At 39.0% G+C, this 19,790-nt stretch overlaps 1 protein-coding gene across 6 annotated transcripts in view; it reads left to right on the top strand.

The window, feature by feature from the left end:
- Window positions 1-19,790, top strand: part of rap1gapb (RAP1 GTPase activating protein b) — a 246,310-nt gene that overhangs the window by 185,222 nt on the left and 41,298 nt on the right. For 3 of the 6 annotated variants that reach the window (XM_041779588.1, XM_041779597.1, XM_041779614.1), the window contains exons 2-6: window positions 103-138; window positions 4,919-4,966; window positions 12,493-12,531; window positions 12,845-13,030; window positions 17,916-18,019. In XM_041779588.1, the coding sequence (XP_041635522.1) occupies window positions 103-138; window positions 4,919-4,966; window positions 12,493-12,531; window positions 12,845-13,030; window positions 17,916-18,019 (413 nt within the window). The remainder of the gene's footprint in view (window positions 1-102; window positions 139-4,918; window positions 4,967-12,492; window positions 12,532-12,844; window positions 13,031-17,915; window positions 18,020-19,790) is intronic. The other 3 variants (XM_041779604.1, XM_041779621.1, XM_041779630.1) reach the window with 1 other exon arrangement.

The following is a 19,790-nucleotide window of genomic DNA, read 5'->3' on the forward strand; positions in this document are numbered from 1 at the left end:
TAGACGAGGTGTCAGAGATTAAAAACAAGAGGATTCACGTGTTAAAATGAAGGCAGTTAATCCCATGTCCCTGTGTGGATCTGTGTCGACTCTCTCCCACAGACCTCGGACCTGTTTGCCATGATCGAGAGGATGCAGGTACTGTCAGCGGACCCCGGCGATCTCTTCTCCCTGCTTTAACTCGTCTCTTCATCCTTACAAGCTTTAATCAAAGGCCGTCCTCAGATTTTCACTCACTTTGGACAAAGACCTTCCATTTAATTCTATCCTTAGCCTCTTTTCTCTTCTTTTCCTTCTATTTTATGTTCAAGATCACAATCCTGCAACACTTTTTAATGCTTGTCCGTATATCCCTTTCTTTATTACGTGCCTTCTCATTATTTGTAGTAGTGGCAGCCTGACCCTGTCCTTACAAATCTGCAGCTTCTGAATGTGCTGAACAGAGCCTTTGTATTTTCTCTGCACAGCTGTGTAGTAGAGTTTTCTGCTTTTAGTGCTTGATGAGATGTGTGAAATGTTTTTAAATGTGCCCAGATGGATTTGTAGAGTTTGTAGTTTGTGGTTTTGTCTCCAGTTGTTCAATTTGTTCGAAAAAGCAAGAGGCAAGGATCCGAAATAAACCCCTTAAGGCATTCATAGATTTCCTCTTTTAACAGAATTTTAGTTTAGTTCTACATTTTTTCTTACTTCTAGTAAGAAAAGGTACTTTAAGGCCCTGCAAGCTGCTGAGTAGAAAAAGACAACATGAATTAGAATCAACAGTGTGGTTCCTGAGGAACCATTGCTCCATAGTAGATTTGATTATAAGCCATAATGTCATAACCATCCAGGGTAGAATTACCACAGTCACCTGAGTGTGAAACCACTGTATATGCTCAAATGTTTTTATGGTAAAAACTTCATTTAATGTGTTTTAATTGAGACCTTAGGGGGAAGGAATTACATTACCCACGATCCTTGAGTGTCACAGTAACATCTCTGGTTGATAAGAGCAAAATCCATGCAGGCACTTTTCCTGAATGATGCCAGCCTTGACCCATTTCCAGGTGAAAATATTCCATCTAAATAAATGGAGGCAAATAGGAAAAATGGGGTTTTTAGGCATTCAAAAGCTTAAAATCTGAAAACTGTAAACTTTGTTGGTTTTTAGGAGCCCTAATCTAATGGCCAGTGAGTTAATTATGAAATAATGACCTCTCAGATCAGGGATTGGCATCCTAACACAAGAAAATAAAGTTAATGTGCAGTGGTGCTCAAGACCAGGGAGTGACAGGAATGGATATCTACACGTAAACGTTACCTGGCCTGCTTCCACTCACAGGGGAGATTCCCATTCCAATTCATCCCAGAGGTGCTCGAGTGGGTTGAGGTCAGGCATCAGAGTGGGCCAGTCAAGGTCTTCCACACCAAACTCATCAATCCATGTCTTTCTAGTCCTTGCTTTGTGCACAGGGTCACAGTCATGTTAGAATAGAAAAGTACCATCCCCAAACTGTTGCCACAAAGTTGGAAATATAGCATTGTCCGAAATGTCTTGGTATGCTGAAGCATTAAAGTTGGTCTTCACTAGAGATAAGGGGCCTAGCCCAAACTCTGAAAAACATCCCCATACCATTATCCCTCCTTCAACAAACTTCACAGTTGGCACAATGCAGTCAGATGTTTTCCCATCATCCGCCAATCCCAGACTCACTGACCCAACTGCCAAACAGAAGTGTGATTCGATACTCTCTGCTCCACAGTCCAGTGTCTGCACTGCTAAAAATATTCAACCCAATCTACTTGGAAAAACCTAGGCAACATTTTTTTTGTAAATGCATGTAATTTCAATTATTCTCAACCTGAAAAAATGACTCATGCTTTCAATGCAGCCTAACACAATAATGTGAATAATATAATTTTATAATTCCCTCTCACTAGTGGTATTCATTAGAAACACCTGTAACAATACTGACAAAGGAAGCATGTGAATTTGTTTCCACACCATCTTGATTTTCCCTCATCAATGAAATGAACAGAGAATGGTTAAATTTTTTGCTTCAAATGTAAGTCAGGCAGTCAGACTCATTTTCAGGAAGTACTCTTTTCACTCATGGTGCAAAAGTGTTAACCATCAAAAACAACAATAATCCATGAAAAAGATGAACAAAGGAATGCCAGCAGTTATCTCTGAACAACATTCAACATCTAAACTCACCTGACCACCTTTAAACATGTCTAAACACATATAAACACTCTGCCCCAGGGCATCATGGGAAAATTCTGCCTACATATCCCCAGATTTGATTCCCACCAATCTGATCTATCACCACTACCATGTCTTCAATTAGCAGTTCATCTATTCCTGATTGTTAGAAAAGCCATTTATCACTAATTTGAAATACCCACAATGCATCACAGGGGGCATTTATGCATGAATAATGTAGTATTTTTTAGTTTTGAAACACAGAATGAAACTGAGAGGTAACAAAGTCAGGCTTAGTTATGTGGATAAACTTTGGAAGATTGGCTTACATTACCTAGATTATTCTTGTTGAGGAAAAAAGATCACAGTGTCTTGTATTTTTAACAAAAGAAACTCACAACAAAATTAGATTTACTTATGTCAAGCTAAAAACTTGGATTTTTATTGTTGATATCGAAGATTAAATTAAGTTAAATTTACTTTTGCCCAGATTCATTTTTCTCAGTGTCCATCCGGTGCTTAGCACTGGACTTAGGACTGGACTTGGCAGTGAGTCTTGCATGCAGCTGCAGCTAAGGAAACCCAATCCTTCCATGTGGCTCCTGCCACAGATTTTTTTATGCCTATGTTAATGCCAGTGGAAATTCAGAACTCACATTTCTGACTTTTTAGTCTGGTTATTTTTTTCTCTTTTGTCACATTTTCATGACTTAAGTATGTTTTAAATCATCAGTGTTCACATTTTTAGACTGGAGGGATTCTGCAGACCTCATGCTGGTGGGCCAGTTATAATAAAAATGTGATATGGTCTTGTGGGCTGGGTATAACTGTACCACGGGCCTTGAGTTTATCACCCTTGCTCTACACACTATCAGGCTCTATCAGACTTACATTGCACTTGCTGACATAATGACCCTATGTTGACCTTGACTGTTTTCTAAGCCTTTTAACCTCTTTGGACTAGTTGGTTGATCACAATTTAAATAGATGTTTAGCCGGGTAGAGAAATAGACACCTGGGAACATCCTTACTGTAAATGCTACAAAAAAAGATAAATCTAGAAAGAAGGACTGTATACATTTTAAAAGAAAAGCACCTAATCATCATTAGTTGTGTCTCATTAGTAAAGCATCATTCCCGGATGATGGATTAAGGGCAGGGGCGTAGCTAGGGATTTTGGGCCCCCGGAAAGAATATTACACAGGGCTCCTCTTAACTGCTAGCCAACAACAAACGTAGTGTCATTTTTACAAATATCTATGCATTTTAATGTATTTTTTAGCCATAATTCCTCCACTTATGAGCAATATTTTTACTGTGGTTCAATTAAATTTACTTGCATTGTTTCGCAGCGCTGGACTACAACATTTGGACATTTTGAAGGGAGGAGCAGGTGCTCCCCAGTATTTTATTTTATTCTGTTTGATACTGTTGACTGATTCATTTAGTCGCTTTGATTCAATAATGACACTAGTTACTCAGAAAAAATAAATAAAACACTTTTCATTGCAAGCTTCTTAAGGCCCCCTCCCTTCTGTGGGCCTGGGTAAAAAGTACCCTTTATCCCCCCTGTGCTACGCCCATGATTGAAGGGATTGCACAGTCATGTGCTTTTCATTTTTCTCCATTTTCCAATCCTGTTTTAAATCGAAGTTCTATAGTCATGAATGTCTGGGTGTTTGGAAGGCTTTGCTCCATGATTGAAAATATTGATAGAAAGATTTTCTGAAATGTCAAAGAAGAATCTGAATGTGGAACCAGAGCTGGTCACTGTTGAGCTCTATTAGCCTTTAAACCTTGGCAACACAGTCGATTTAAAAGGACGCCTGCACACTGAAAACCAACTTATTTAAGAAGTAATGCCTTCTGTAGAGACTGGAACATGTCTTTACTTGCTTGAATGAAGGAAAAACATGTGCCTTAAAGCATGCTGTCAACCCGTGAAGTTTTGTGTTAGTAATGCATTCATTTAGCAGAATTGTCTTGTGTGTTTTGGAGCTATTTCTGAGCTCTTCTGGGGAGATTTCAAACCTTCCTCTACTTTGTTTACTTGTGGTTATAAAGCACCTGAGCAGCACAGGAGCAACTCGCCCAAGCTGCAGACAACAGTTGCATATTTTATTATTAGCAGCGCATATTCAACAACAAATAGCACAGGGAATGAGGAAGGGGAAAAGAAACCGAAAGCTGCAAAGTTAATGATAGCGGTTTCTAAATTCCCTGTGATTCATCTTCTAAATTCCCCCCTAAAAAGTGTGCATCAGATTTGATAAATTTCAAGTCACGCTGCAGGCTTTTGGACAATAAAGGAGGCCACTGATCAGGAATGCTTAGTTACTCATCTCTCTCTGAACTGTCAGTGTTTATGAGTCAGCAGCAGAAGAGGAACAGCGTGCATGGTGAGCCTTATTTTGGCCATAAAGTGGAACTGTTGTAAATGATACCTTCAGTTTAGATTATGGAGATGCCTTTGTCATTCACATGAACTTCTGCTTATCTCTTTTAAAGCCCTTCAGATATCACTTCTCTTTACTTTCTGTTTATGTGGCCCATCTGGTGATCGAGCATGTCAACATGAATTACTGCCGCTGAGCTGCTGCACAAATAATGTCAAGAAGCCTAACAATCAAAAATGCTCTGCAATGTGCCCCTTTGTCTCTCTCTGCAGGTGTGAAGTGTTTGTAGATGTTTCACCTGTTCCCTCAGTATTGTTTCATCTCTCTCTCTCTGCAGGGTTGCAGAATGGATGAGCAAAGATGCCCCCTCCCTCCCCCGCTCAAAGTGAGTCACAAATCCTCTCTTCTCCCCACAGAGCGCAGTGTGGTAAAGCATCAGAGTTATAAACCTTTCGTTATCAGCTGTCAGGCAGGCTTTAGGACGCTCTCTGGCTCAGTTAGGTGCTCAGCGGGGACTAGGAGTGCAAATCCTAAAATGTCCCGGTACCTGGAAAAGACTGATGTAGGTGGTTGAAAATGCACTTAGCCAGAGATCTGAGGTTGAGTCAGAGAGGGCGATAGATGATGATCATCTAAAAGAAGATGGTAAAGGCATTCATTTCAGGCTGACAAGTATCAGGAGATGGCCTGTCCTCTTTTGGAGTTTGAGAAACTCTTATAAAGACTCCTGTACTGCCTTGTGCTCAAAGATGAATGCTGGTACAGCTAAAGCAGATAGTAAGCCTACAGTGCAATATCTATGATTTACACCTAATGTCATAAACCTAAAACTTTAATATAGACTGAGCTGGTGTAGAGGGCATTGACTATTTTAGGGAGTCATGCATTGGAAAAAGATTGAAAGATTCCAATACAACCAGAAAAAAAACAACAAAATCTAATTTATGTGCAGCTTTGTGACTCCTTTTAGTACCATCTATGTTTAACATATTGATTTAGAATTCCTGCATATGATTAGTGTTGAAGTTAACCTCTGATAGTAGTGAAGTACAGACCCACAACCTACAAGTCATGCTAGTAGTTTCACACTGAGTGGAATGGGGATCACCTGAGTGCAGTGAATGTGTCTCAGGTGATTGTAATAAAAAGACACCTGTGTCTGGAAGGTCCAGTCACTGGTTACTCAGTGTTCTTGGCTACCATTACACCATGAAGACAAAAGAACACTCAGAGAAAAGGTTATTACAAGCTGCAGCAACTGAGATGGGAGAGACTCAGCTACAACAACTGTTCCCCAGGTTCTTTTCCAGTCAAAGCTTTATGGAAGAACAGAAAAGAGAAAGCCACTGTTGAAGAGAACTCATTAAATCTCGACTGGAGTTCACCAAAAGGCATGTGGGAGACTCCATCAAGTGGAAGGAAGTTCTTTGGTCTCATGAGAACAAAATGATGCTTTTTGGCCATCAAACAAGACACCAACCACTCCACACCCCCACAGACACACCATCCTCACTGTGAAGCACAGTGGTGGCAGCATCATACTGTGGGGGTGCTTCTCAGCAGCCGGCCATGGAAGACTAGTAAAGGAAGAGGGTAAAATAAATGCTGCACAATTTCCTAGAAGACAGTCTTATTTAGTCTGAAGAGAACTACAACTTGGGAGAAGACAATGTAAGACTATGACCCAACAGAGTCCGAGCAGTTCAAAGGAGAACGGAGTAAAATTGCAGTGTCCAGAAAAAAAAAGAAAAGAAAAAAGATAAAAAACGCCGTATTATATTGACCATGACTGATTTATAAAAGTAATAAAAGGGTAAAACATCCAAGGGGATGAATACTTTTAAAAGGAACTGTATGTTTTAAGAAGAGAGTTAAAGTAGGTTACTGACTTGGCCAATCTGATTTCCTCAGGCAGGGTGTTCCAGAGCCTCAGGGCTGATAATGCCCTGTCCTCTTTAGTTTTCAACTGGACTCCTGGGTCAGATAAGAAACTCCTTCCTGAGGAGTGCATGCTTGATGATACAGCGTTAAAAGGTCTAAATGTAGGTGGGAGTCAGGCCATTGAGAGCTTTAAAATTTATCGTTAAAATCTTAAATTCAATTCTAAAACATACTGGGAGCCAGTGTAGATAAAATAGGAGTAATATGCTCAGATCTTTTAGTTTTGGTCTAAAGTCTGGCCACTAAGGTTTGTACCAATTGCAGTCGGTCCAGTGTTTCCCATACATTCATTTATTTGTGGCGACCTGCCACAAATAGATTCTGGCGCTACCTGTTCGTCCTCGCTCTGTCGTTAAAATGTCTATATCATGAATATCTGAGTATAAATTATGTGGAAGTTTAAGCCACCAGCATGCATTTCTAGCCAGTTTCACAGCAGAGAGCTGTCACCTTCGTCCATCCAGAAAACTCTGCACATGTGCGTTTTGTATCAGCGGTGAGAGAAGCAGGGGACAGGAATGTAAACAGAGCAGCGTGGCGAGTTAGCGTCTATGGTTAGATGCCTTTTAGATGCCTTTTTAAGACAGACAATGAGAAACCGCGTTGGATCTGCAGCATTGAGCAGTCGTTTAACTTTGAAAAGAAGGAGGTCTAACTCACGTGGTATTCGTTAAAATAAACCACAAGATGACTCCGAGATAACAGCGGCAGTACCACAACACTAACAGCATGAGCCCAGTGTTGCTGAAAAGTCAGGATTGTAAAAATCTCACAAAGACACTTAACCCAGAATACAAGCTTTGCCTGGGTGCGAACATTTTGCTGAAAACCCCAGCCAGAGTCGTACATGTCAGAGAGAAGACGGCCCAGCAACGGACAAATGTGACCACTTCTCCACAACAATGGAGACTTATCTCAGCCTTACCGTTCAAAACAATACCAACGAGGGGTTAAAACGTTCCTGCCTCTAGACAAGCTTTTCCCCCATGATCACACAGGACAGTTTCTTGAATAAGGTCTAAAGACACTCTCATGTTATGAACTTGTCAGAAACTGGTCCTTTTCAAAATAAAACTGCTAAATTTTACTTTATATAGATTTTTACTTTTTGCATACAATTTTATTAAAAATCCAATAGAACTGTCTATTTTAATCACCAAACTCAGGCCATTTGGGGCCGAATTAAATACAGCAGCTGAGAGGCCATTTCAAAACATAGCGATATATATATTGTGTATCAGGATATTGTAAAAATATATACTCCGCCCCGCAACCCACCACCACAAATAGATTCCGATCCTGTGGGAAACACTGCGGTCGATATCTTTTCTGCACAAATGGAGACAATGCAGTGGAGCTGCCTTTTGTTCTAACCTTCATGAAAGCTTACATGAATGCTAATTAGCTAACGCTTGTTCAATTTATGAAGCTAGCATTAGTTTATGCAGGGCACGGTAGTCAGCGGTGATCAACTGACAGCCAGCTGATCCCAGTTATAGCCTCCCAACTCTTGCAGCCAATCACAGCTCTCACTAATCCCTGCTTGTATTAATGTTGATGCACCACACTGCTGCTGGGAAAGCTCAACCTCCTCCACCCGAGCCTCCTCTTTTATAGCATAAAACTTGTTGCACCTCTATATTCAGATTTATGCGCCTATTGATTAGTAAACAGTACGCATTGTCATAAATGTATCTATCCAGATGGGGGCTTCTAGCTTTGCACCGTGGAAAGTCAAAGCTCTTTGCATGACTAACCCGGGGAGCATCTTTTGAGCAGAGCCTTCTCTGCCTGGTAATTTTGCAGTAAAATGTTGAAATGTATGACAAGAGTGTTCCTGACTGAAACATATTTTTATGTAAGGCAGTGTTGATGTTATGGATATTTGGTTAGTTTACTTTTTTGCCCTTAGAAACAGAAATTTGCATACTCATACTTCCAAGATGAGGTTCTAAGATGAGGAACTAACACATGACTTCCCATAAACATTTGGTGAAAATGAATCCTGAATAATAAATTCCCTTTAGTTTGGTGATCCTACTTCCCCTCACGAACCACCTCAGCAGTATCTAAAGTATTTGAAATAAAAGTCTCATGAAGGATTGCATTTTTGTAAGAAACAAATTCTTTCACTTTGTCTAATATGTTAAAAATAACCATCCTGCTTTCATTTTTGGCACACATAACCCAGTACCTCTAATGGAACAAGTCCAGGTGTGCTCTGCAGGGGTTGCTGAAAGGTTTTCTTGGGAAATGGAGAAAATCACATCTGAAATTAAGAGAAAATGGGTTCGCCAAAGTGGCAACTTGGCAGAGACATGCCTCAGTGTAAGGATTATGGAGCCAAATAACAGAGGAAATGTTTGTTTTTATGTTATGTTTAATCAAGGTGTGACCCAAAATAAATGAATATGTGAATGCTTGTTCTAAAGACCTTCAATCAACTGCAACACTCATTAAATGCCAACTTGTAAAAAAGAAAATCATTCTTTTAGCGATATGGCAGGGCTAATTTTTTTACCATCATTTCTCATCTGTACTTTTTGTCTTAAAAATCTTATAAAACATGACCCCTGTGGTGCACAGTCAAGCTCTGTACATCATTCTTTTTTTTCAGGACAACCTGGGCTTTAAGAATATATCTACTACAGTAATGTCACTTGAGTTTTGAAAAAGTTATAGGGCTCTAAAGACAGAAGAAAAAAACAAATCGGAATTTGAAACTCAAAGGTTTTTACTGATAACACAGTAAACAATAGTGACTAAGCCTCTTCTTTGCACACTTTGTTTTCCCATCTCTTGGGGACAAAACAGTGAAAAAATAAATATTCTGTGACTAAAGCTTTTCAACATATCTACATGTATACAAAAAAAGTCTGCACTTTTTTGCAGTCAGATTCATTTGTGCCATTCCTTTAAGCAGTAGAGACAGAACATCTTGCTATATAGGACAGCCCCTCCCACAATGCATTGCATGTAAACATTGCAAGCTTATTATCAAATGTAACACCCCTGTATTTAGTCTTTAAAGACCCCAGAAAGTCACCAAAGTTCCAGGCCTCGCTAGAACAGTGTCCTTAAGGGCTACAGACACATCGAGTGTAGCAAATGAACGGCATAATAGTCAGCTTTATAGGAAAAAAAGAGTGTCTGCGAAGTATGGTTCAAAAGTTATCAACGTTTTTATAAACTGTGTCACTTCTTGTTGTAAACGATAACTCTGTCCTCAGAGACCACGGAAAGTCAGCCAAATTCCGGGCTCACTAGCAAATGTTCTGCAAGAGCTACTAATGCATGAAGAACATATTTTAAAAGGCACAACACAGTGCTTTCACAGGAAAAAACAAGTTAGTGCCTACGACTTACGGTTCAAAAATTACTAAGCAATTTACAAAGGAGTGTGCCTGTGGCGCATGAGCTCTAAGGATTAATGTCTAGTATTATATAGATTTGTTCATTTCCTACAAATAAATCATGACTCATAGCCCATCTTGGTATTATCAACTTTTTAGTACAGTTCTAAAACTAAATTGTGTACTTTGAATCAGTTTCCTTTGCAAAAAGGAGACAGACCATGTATCTACACTAAATTATTAAAGTCATTAAACTACTCACGTCTGCCTGGAGTTACTTTTTGTTATTTAAAAGTAATTTGGTAACTCTTTTAATTCTTTGTTCTGAAATCACAATGCCTCTGCTCTCTTAATCTACCATGTATTGTCATCGTTCTGCATGTTGCAGCAACAAAAGTTTGTTTCATGTTAATGTGAAGGAATCCCCTTACTCAGTTGTGTTGTCTGTTGTGTAGTTACACCAAAAAGTTTGGTGGAAAAAATTCCTGAGCACACCTAGACATACCAGAGGACTTCAGCTCACCAGTCAGAAACCACTGCCCTCATTCATAATATTTATTCCACTTCTGTTGATTAATATCATCAGTGGATTCAAAATATCCTTAAATCCAAGGAATGTGTAACCCTGCTTTTTATTTAATTGTTAATTTTGCAGTGGATTTTGTCTATAGACATCATTGACCTAACACAAAGCCCTGCCCCCTAAGTTATTTTAGACAATCCTCAGAGTTGGACCGATCAGTTAGGTGGGTTTTAACAAAAATACTAAGTTTAAAAGGTGACATGATGAGCTAACGTTACCAGCTGAAAGTGGCCACTTTTATTAAGTTATGTAGCAGAGTTTGCTGCAAGGAGTGTGTTTACATCCATGGTTCTTCACATCATTTCCTTGGAAACTTAATATCCATTAAAGAAAAAAAAATCCATGAATCATGTTTTTGTTGTCAGTTATGCTGCGTCAATGAAAGACAACTGGTTTAGGCAAAGAACTGATTCGTTTACACCCCCCTCTTAGGGGTGCTACTGGAAAACCATGTTCTATATGGTTTTATCTACATAATCTATGACAGGGGTGTCAAATTCAAGGCCCAAATCTGGCCCTTGGTACAACTATAGCCGTCCCACAAGATCATATTATATTTCTATTATAACGGGCCCACCAGCATGATGTCTACATATTCCTCCAGTCTAAAAATGTTGACCTTGATAATTCAGAATATCATTAAGTCATGAAAATGTGAAAAAAGCATAAAAATTATTAAATAAAAGTCAGAGTGCAGGAAAAGAAATTAATTTGCATTTTCATATTTCATATTTCATATTTTCAATTTTGCATCTTACAATTATGACTCAAACTTATGATTTTGACTTTTTGTGTCATATGTTGACCTTTTCAGTTTATAATGTAGGCTTTTTGACCTTTTTAACTCATCATTTTTTTTCTCATATTTAGACCTTTTCATCTTCTAACCATGGCTTTTGAATCCCATATTGGGACCTTTTAGACTCACATTTTAAAATTTTAATTCATATTTTGACTTTTAAACTCATTTTTTCAAATTTGATGTCCTATTCAAATGATTCTGACTTTCTTTCTCATATATATGCCATTTAAAAAGATGATTTCATTTTAATTTCATGTTTTTACCTTTTAAACACAAAATTTTGACTTTTTATCTCAGATTTTGAGCCTTTAAACTTGCCTTAAAAATGACCTTTCATAGTGCTAATTTTATTTATTTATTTTTTGTCATATTTTATTACTGGTGAAAATAAGGTTGACAGTTTATGGTTAAATGTTGACCCTGTTGAGGCTCAGGTTAGACTTAAATCCAGAATCTGGCTCCTGCTGTGATTGAGTTTGACAACCCTGATCTATGAGGTTGTATTTGTCACTTTGCAGCAAATGTTGCCACCTCTGCGTTGCTTCACCCCACCTACCCCAAGTGTAAAACTCAGTAGAGCCTCAGGAAAACGTAGATTACCTGTTTTTTACAAGCCAGATGTCCAAGTGCTTTTGATTGGCTCATGGCGTTGGGGGGCAGGGCTTAGACATACATTGAAAAGCTGAATATAAGCAAAAACTGACCAGTAAATCTTTAGTCTTTAGTGTGATCATGTTTGAATAGATGTGAGGGCATTAGGAACAAGGAATCAAATGTAAGCTTTTCTCCCTTTAACCAGGTGGAAAAATGATCCATTTTCCCTGAGCTGAAGGTTCTGTTTCTTTTCCATTTTTATGTCTGTGCTAAAATGTTTTAAGACCGCTCTTCAGAGACTGGATAATATTTCAGCTTCTACCAAATCACTGCAGGTTTAATGTGAGTTCTGTTTGTTCACATTGAAACCTCAGAAAATGTTCCTTTGCTCACAAAATGTGTTCAGAAAAAGGATTTGGAGGCATTTTGTCAGACAGACAGCTAATGTGGTTTCTGTCGTGTTTGCAGGAAAAGAAATGTAACCCTGAAAAATGCAGAGCTGGATGACAGTGTGGTTAATGTTCTGTCACAGACATTTTTCATGTTCATTGTTGTTTTCCTCAAAGAACCAAAACTGAAAGCACGACTACAAGCTGCTGTTTGTCAGATTGACTCATTTTTTGTTTCCCTCCCTGCAGACAGAAGAGGACTACATCCCTTATCCCAGCGTTCACGAGGTAAATTATGTCCTCTTTGCATAAATCTATCACACCAAGCACCATATATTATAGAGGTGTCAGAAACTGTGAGACTAAGAGATAACACCAGTTTTTTCTGCAGCAATGAAAGCATTCTCTAAAGTTTTCGAATTGTTTTTCTATACTTTATGGATAATCAGATGCTCAGGACTTCTATTTTCATTGCAGTGGCATTAAAACCTGTACTGTATATTATTTAAGTTTAAGTTCTGGTACCCTGCATCCATGGCTAGATACACTACAGCTACTAAAACTAAAAATCAAATCTCCCCTCATATTTTCTTCCATACAGGTTCTCGGTCGCAGGAGCCCTTTCCCGCTCATTCTGTTGCCTCAGTTTGGAGGCTACTGGATCGAGGGGACCAATCATGAGCCAAAAGACACACCAGAGACGGATCAACCGCCCTGTCCTGCCTCACATGTCAAACTGGAGACAAACAGCATGGCCAAGATTTACAGGAAGCATTTCATGGGCAAGGTGAGGATGGGGAGAAGTCTTTGGATTACAAGACAGTAAAAATATAAAAGTGAATTTATTCTATAGATAAGAAATTAACACAACACACTGCCATTACTGCAGTGGTATGTCACCACCACATCTGCAGGTTTTTGTTGCATAACGTGATTTTTATGTGATATTTGCATAATATTTGCTTAACTGGCAGCATACTGTACAGGAGTTTTAGGCATATTTTAGCAATAAGATTGAGGCTGATAAAAGGGACAGTCTATACCACTGATCATCAACTGGCAGTCGGGGGACAAATCAGGCCCCCCAAAGCTTCCTGTCTGTCCCCCAGGAGATCATTAAATTCAGAAAAGCAGGAAAAGAAGCTTATTGCTTATTGCTTGATCATGTTGCCTTTGCTTTACAGCTTATGTATATATTTAATCTGGGAAAACTGCTTCTCTTTCATTGTTGTGATGTTATTTTACACTGCACTTTTTTCTTCTCTTTCTTCTCTTATTGCTTTTATCATTTTATCATCTCAAAAGCCTCCTGTGGACAAGTGTTGCGAATTAGCACCTGTGCTAAAACACTCAAACACTGCATCTGGTTTGTCCAATGTAATTGTGATGTCCACATCAAATAAACAATAAATAAATAAATAAATAAATAAATACATAAATAAGATGTTGTTGTTTGAAGAGTATCATTTGGCTTTAAATGTCTGCAGCTGTTAAATCCACCCCAAAAGCAATTAATATTCAAATAATTTAAGAATGTCTTCACATTTAATCTGTTTTTACAGAAATTCACTTGTCAGCCATTATTAGCAAATATTTAACAAAAAATGTGCCAAAACTGGCAAAAATGGCCAGATAAAGTGGTGAAAAGGGGTTAGAGAGTGGCAAAAATGGGCGATAAGATCCAAATGGGTTGTGGAGTGGCACAAAGGGACAAAATCTTGCAGGGAAAGTGGTGAGAAGAGGTTAAAATGTGGCAAACCATTAGTACAAAAGAGAAAAAGGGGCATAAAGTATGTCAAAAGTGGATTAAACGTGGCAAAAATGGTGAAAGAAATAATGAAAAGTGGTAAAAATAGACAAAAGGGGCAAAAATAGAAAAAAGGAGGGATAAGACAGGCAAGAAAAGTGGTTTAAAGGAGTTAAAGAATGGCAAAAAAAATTGGGTTAAACAGGCAAAAATTGATTTCAAGTGGCAAAATAGTGCAAAAATAGCCAATGGCAATGTAGTGAAATGGCAGGAGAGTGGGTTAAAGAGTGATGAAATAGCAAAAATGGATTAAAAGTGGCACAAAATGTTGCAGAAATGGCAGAATGAAGCAGTGACGTAGTGAAGAGTTTCAAACATGAGTTCATATTGGTGCTAAATCACAATTGTTGAGGGCCCATTCTGTGGGATTTTCAGGAGCCCAGTCAACTCTGTGGACATGCCTGTCTCCTTGTGGTCTCTGGCATTATAGATCAGGATAGATCTCACTGGTAATGCCTAAAATGTCCTGTGTTTTGAAAGAAAATACAAATACTAAAATAATATGTTAATCAAAGCAAAATATTGATTCAGTTTTTCTTTATTTGGAAGTCCGGCCCCCAGGGACTCTGTCAAGACTAAATCTGGCCCTTATGCAAATGTTCTCGATGACCCCTGGTCTACACCTTTAAGGCAGAGTAAGGGGTGGATGTTGTTAGCTGTGAGCATGGCCTATGACATCGTCCTCAGTAGTAGAGTTGTGCTGTGGGTGGATGTCCCAAAGACCTGAAAACTAAGGCCTGGGCAAAAGAGATGCTGTTGAGCTTTACATGCCAAGCGACACACATTGGTTTAAGGTTTAGGGCTTGTAAATGTAAGATGAAGGCATGGAAACAGATCTCTGACGCTGAGTGCTGGTTCAGTATCATTTAGCCTGTGAAAGGCACACAGAGTACCACATGAGAAGTCTCTTTTCCTTTGACAACCTTCACTATTTTCACTATCACTTTTCTGTCTGTATTTCTCCCATTGAGGAGAGACGTGCCACAAACAAGTGCAGTAACAACCACAGACCAGTGACAAACGAAAGGAAAGCTGCCATAAAATATCTTTACAAGATTTCAGGCTGCTAGAAGCTGCCAGAACAATTTTATGACACTTAAGCATGGAGACCACAATTCTCTGAAACTCTACTAAAGGGGGAAACAAGATTCTTAGTTAATTACATTTTGTTTGTTCATAATAGAGTTGACATTAGGCATTGTTCTGATTTGATATTATGGATAGTACAGATGTTAAGCCTTAGTTGTCTATGAGAGATTAAAGTAAAAGTTCAGCTATTAAACTCTGAAATAGCTCACAGGCTTCCATGTGGAGCTCTGATAGTTTTAATTAACTGTTTTACATTTATACATGATAGAGATACTTTTAGTAGCTCTAGTATTTAGAATGTAAAGGTTGCAAAAACCTGCATAAAAATAATTATATTTTCTGATTCTTGGGGGGGATTGTGGACGGGCCAGGGACACATATTTTTGTTAGAGGAGCCTTAAAAAGTGTATTTTGCATAATATGTGACCTTTAGCTTCCATTCATGTGACTCTTATTGATGTTACAAATCCACATTACTCTCATATTTGTTGTCTGACCCAGAGGAGTGATGAATCAGTGATGTAGTGATTCAAATAACAAGAAAATGTGTTTAGAGAGGTGCATTCTTTTATTTGTAATAATAGATTTTACCAAGAATCCAAGAATTGTATCACGAATCAGGAGGATGTTGCCACACTGAGATTTTGTCACAGTCTTAGAGTCTTTATTTAAGCTGCATGTCCTGACATACACTATATTGACAAAAGTATTCGCTTACCTGCCTTGACTCGTATCTGAACTTAAGTGACATCCCATTCTTAATCCATAGGGTTTAATTTGACGTCGGTCCACCCTTTGCAGCTATAACAGCTTCAACTCTTCTGGGAAGGCTTTCCACAAGGTTTAGGAGTGTGTTTATGGGAATTTTTTACCATTCTTCCAGAAGCGCATTTGTGAGGTCACACACTGATGTTGGTCGAGAAGGCCTGGCTCTCAGTCGCTGCTCTAATACATCCCAAAGGTGTTCTATCAAGTTGAGGTCATGACTCTGTGCAGGCTGGTCAAGTTCATCCACACCAAACTCTCTCATCCATGTTTTTATGGACCTTTCTTTGTGCACTGGTGCACAGTCATGTTGGAACAGGAAGGGGCCATCCCCAAACTGTTCCTACAAAGTTGGGAGCATGGAATTGTCCAAAATCTCTTGGTATGCTGAAGCATTCAGAGTTCCTTTCACTGGAACTAAGGGGCCAAGCCCAGCTCCTGGAAAACAAGCCCACACCAAAATCCCCCTCCACCAAACTTTACACTTGGCACAATGCAGTCAGACAAGTCCCGTTCTCCTGGTAACCACCAAACCCAGACTTGTCCATCAGATATCCAGATGGCGAATGCGTCTCCATGGCTCTAGAGTCCAGTGGTGGCGTGCTTTACACCACTGCATCCGACGCTTTGCATTGCTTTTGGTGATGTATGGCTTAGATGCAGCTGCTCAGCCATGGAAACCCATGCCATGAAGCTCTCTACACACTGTTCCTGAGCTAATCTGAAGGCCCACTCCATCATTTTACATGGCCTACAACTTTGGGGCTGAGCTGCTGTTGTTCCCAATCGCTTCCACTTTATTATAATACCACTGACAGTTGACAGTGGAATATTTAGGAGCCAGGAAGCTTCACCACTGGACTTGTTGCACAGGTGGCATCCTAGCACAGTACCAATAGTTTGCATGCCTAGGTGCTTGGTTTTATACACCTGTGGCCATGGAAGTGATTGGAACACCTGATTTCAATTGTTTGGATGGGTGAGTGAATACTTTTGGCAATATAGTGTATTAATCCACATATCCCTGAAAACCAGGGATGCACAATAATAGAGTTTTCCTAATATCCAGGATGCCAATCTTTAAAATTTGTTTTTGTCCAATACTGATAGCAATACTTTTTAATGTGAAGAACAGCAGGTCTGCCCTGTACTAGATCTGACCTGCTTTTACGATTAAGTGTTCTGATTAAACAGCAGGAATGCAGGTCAGAGTCCAGACATTAAACTATACAACAAGAATAAAAAAACAAATGAAAAGTTTAGCTGATTCTACTTTAAACTGCACAAACATATTTGCACATGCTGTCGCTAAGTATGGCCAAAACATCAGCTGTAAAGATCTGCAGAAATGTTCATATCTGCTGTTAGAGTTGTTAACTTTTTTAGCCGTTTTTCAGCTGATACTGTTGTCATGCAATGATATGGTGATTCACTATTTAAACAGTGCATCCTCAGACTCTGTTGATGGAGGCATTTTCATGCTGTGAAATGAATCTCAACAGGACTCTAACTTAAATGAAATCTGTATTACAAATTCACTCCTAACTGTTGAACATTTTTTATACCAGCTGCAGTGATTAGATGTTTGTCACTTAATTATTCCATGCAGTGCACCTGCATGGAGACATCTGCACTCATTATGTTCCTCCTCTGATTCATTAAAAAGTTTTCTTTAATTTGCCACCATTCTGCTCGTACGCCCTATGAAGTGATAAAAATACCACATGTCGCCATATGCCGCTTTATTTCTTTTAATTCAAACCCTGGGACAATTCTCCAAACAAAGAAGCATTTGCATGATTTTTAAAAGTGCATTGTTTCATAAAGTCCCCCATTTACCTGAGAGGGAATATGCATGGCTCACCTTAATTATAAAGACTGTCAGCGTCTTCAGCACTGTCCATTTTTAATTTATCTGTGCTGTTTTTAATTATTGTTGTGTCAGCCGCTGTCAGAAGCTGGAGGAGGACTCATCCGTGCATTAAACCTTCCTCTGCTTATCTGCCCTCAGGAACACTTTAATTATTACACCATGGATGCTGCTCTGGGACACTTGGTCTTTTCCATGAAGTACGATGTCATCGGGGATCAGGAACATCTGCGCTTGATGCTTCGGTAAGAATTTCAGACTGTCGTAGTCTTCACCATTTCTTATATTTATGCGATTTTTGTCCTTACCAATCGGACTTTTGTCTTTGCCTTCATCTTTTGCAATCAGTGTTTGCTTTCCTTCTGTTTTTCTTTCTTTCCTATTGTCTCTCTGGATGTTTAACAACAACCAAAAAGGAAAAAGGAAGACACACTCTAAGAGTGTCTCATAACACCGTTCCATGGAGAGCATTTAATGCACAACTTCACTATTCTGGCTGTATGAAAATGTTTGTTTTTGCCCTGTAATGATGCAAACTGGAGGATTAAATACTCAGTAGACAGATAAGAGCATCTAGAGTCTCATCAGTTGCCATAGAGATCAATGTTAAGCTATTTTCCAGCTGAATAGCTGACAATAATCACATTCACCCTTACAGTCAGAAGTCGCTCAGTACTTTCTCTCATCAGGTTCGTCTTCAGTTAAACATGAATTCAGACGTCTATTGTACAATGCCCAAGGACTGCAGCTTTGATCAATGTGCTTTTGTTATATAAAATTCGCACAGTAAATGTGTTTCTGAAATATGTTTTCAAACACATTTTATTCCAGATAGGACTTTATCACATTCACAACATCAGGACTGTTTTTAATCCACAGTGAGGGGGAAAGTAATACTTTCTTACTATCAGATCTTTTTTTAAGTTAAATTACATTTGACTGAGCATCATGAGCTTTGAAGCACTATTTGAACGAAAGTATTCAGCCACCTGACCATTACAGAAACAGAGACTATGATAACATTGTATTTAAATACTTCAGTATGGAGCTGACTCCTCTTTTGCAGCTATAGCAGCCTCCTCTCTTCTTGGAAGGCTTCACACAATATTTTGGAGTGTTTCAATGGGAATTTGTGCCCATTCATTCTGAAGAGCATTTATGAGGTTGGACGAGAAGGCCTGGCTCACAGTAGAATATCCATCAGGGATGAAATTTCATGAACGGTCTGATTGCAAAGGTGGCATCCATCACAGCACCACCCTTGAAGTCACTGAGCTCTTCAGAGCGACCCATTTAGGATCATAAATGGAGACTGCATGGCTAGGTGCTTGATTTTACACACCTGTGGCAACAAGTCTGACTGAAATACCTGAATTCAATGACTAACAGATGTGGCAAAATTCTTGCACATCTGTGATTGCACCATTGATTCTAAAAAGCCCATACAGGTTTTGGATCAACATGTACTTTCATTGAGAGCAATGGTTCTCTGCAGTTTCTGTGTGTGCCAGGGGAAAATGTAAAAGTCTTAAGAGAAGCCCTCAGTGCACATACACTACATCATTTTTTAAAGTTTTTCTGTGATGACAAGTAAATGTTGGTCTTTTTCTTAAGGTTTCAGCTTATTTATGCCCTTTTCCCTGAATGACAAAGCTGGTTTTCCCAAGATAATGAGGAAATTCCTCAAGAAATTACCAAAGTCTCATGCCATCTTGAAATAATAGAATAAAATAAAAAGCATGCACACATGCCAGTCTGTAATGATGTGCATTTTGAACTTGTTTGTTTGATCCTTTCTCTTTGTTCTTTCATCTTTCATTCCATTCGTCATCTGAGCTGCAACATTTTTTATCAAATTAATGTGAGTGTGCAACATTTTAAAATATCTGGGTCATGATTTCTAATGAGGGGATGGCGGTGGATCCTGATGCCAGACTGGTTGAGAATCGCTGATAAAGAGGATGTCATTTTCAGGGACGTCCCTGCATGTTTTAGCAAGTTGGCAGCCACATTCTG

This window comes from Cheilinus undulatus, linkage group 3 (genome assembly GCF_018320785.1).
Source record: "Cheilinus undulatus linkage group 3, ASM1832078v1, whole genome shotgun sequence".
NCBI lineage: Eukaryota > Metazoa > Chordata > Actinopteri > Labriformes > Labridae > Cheilinus > Cheilinus undulatus.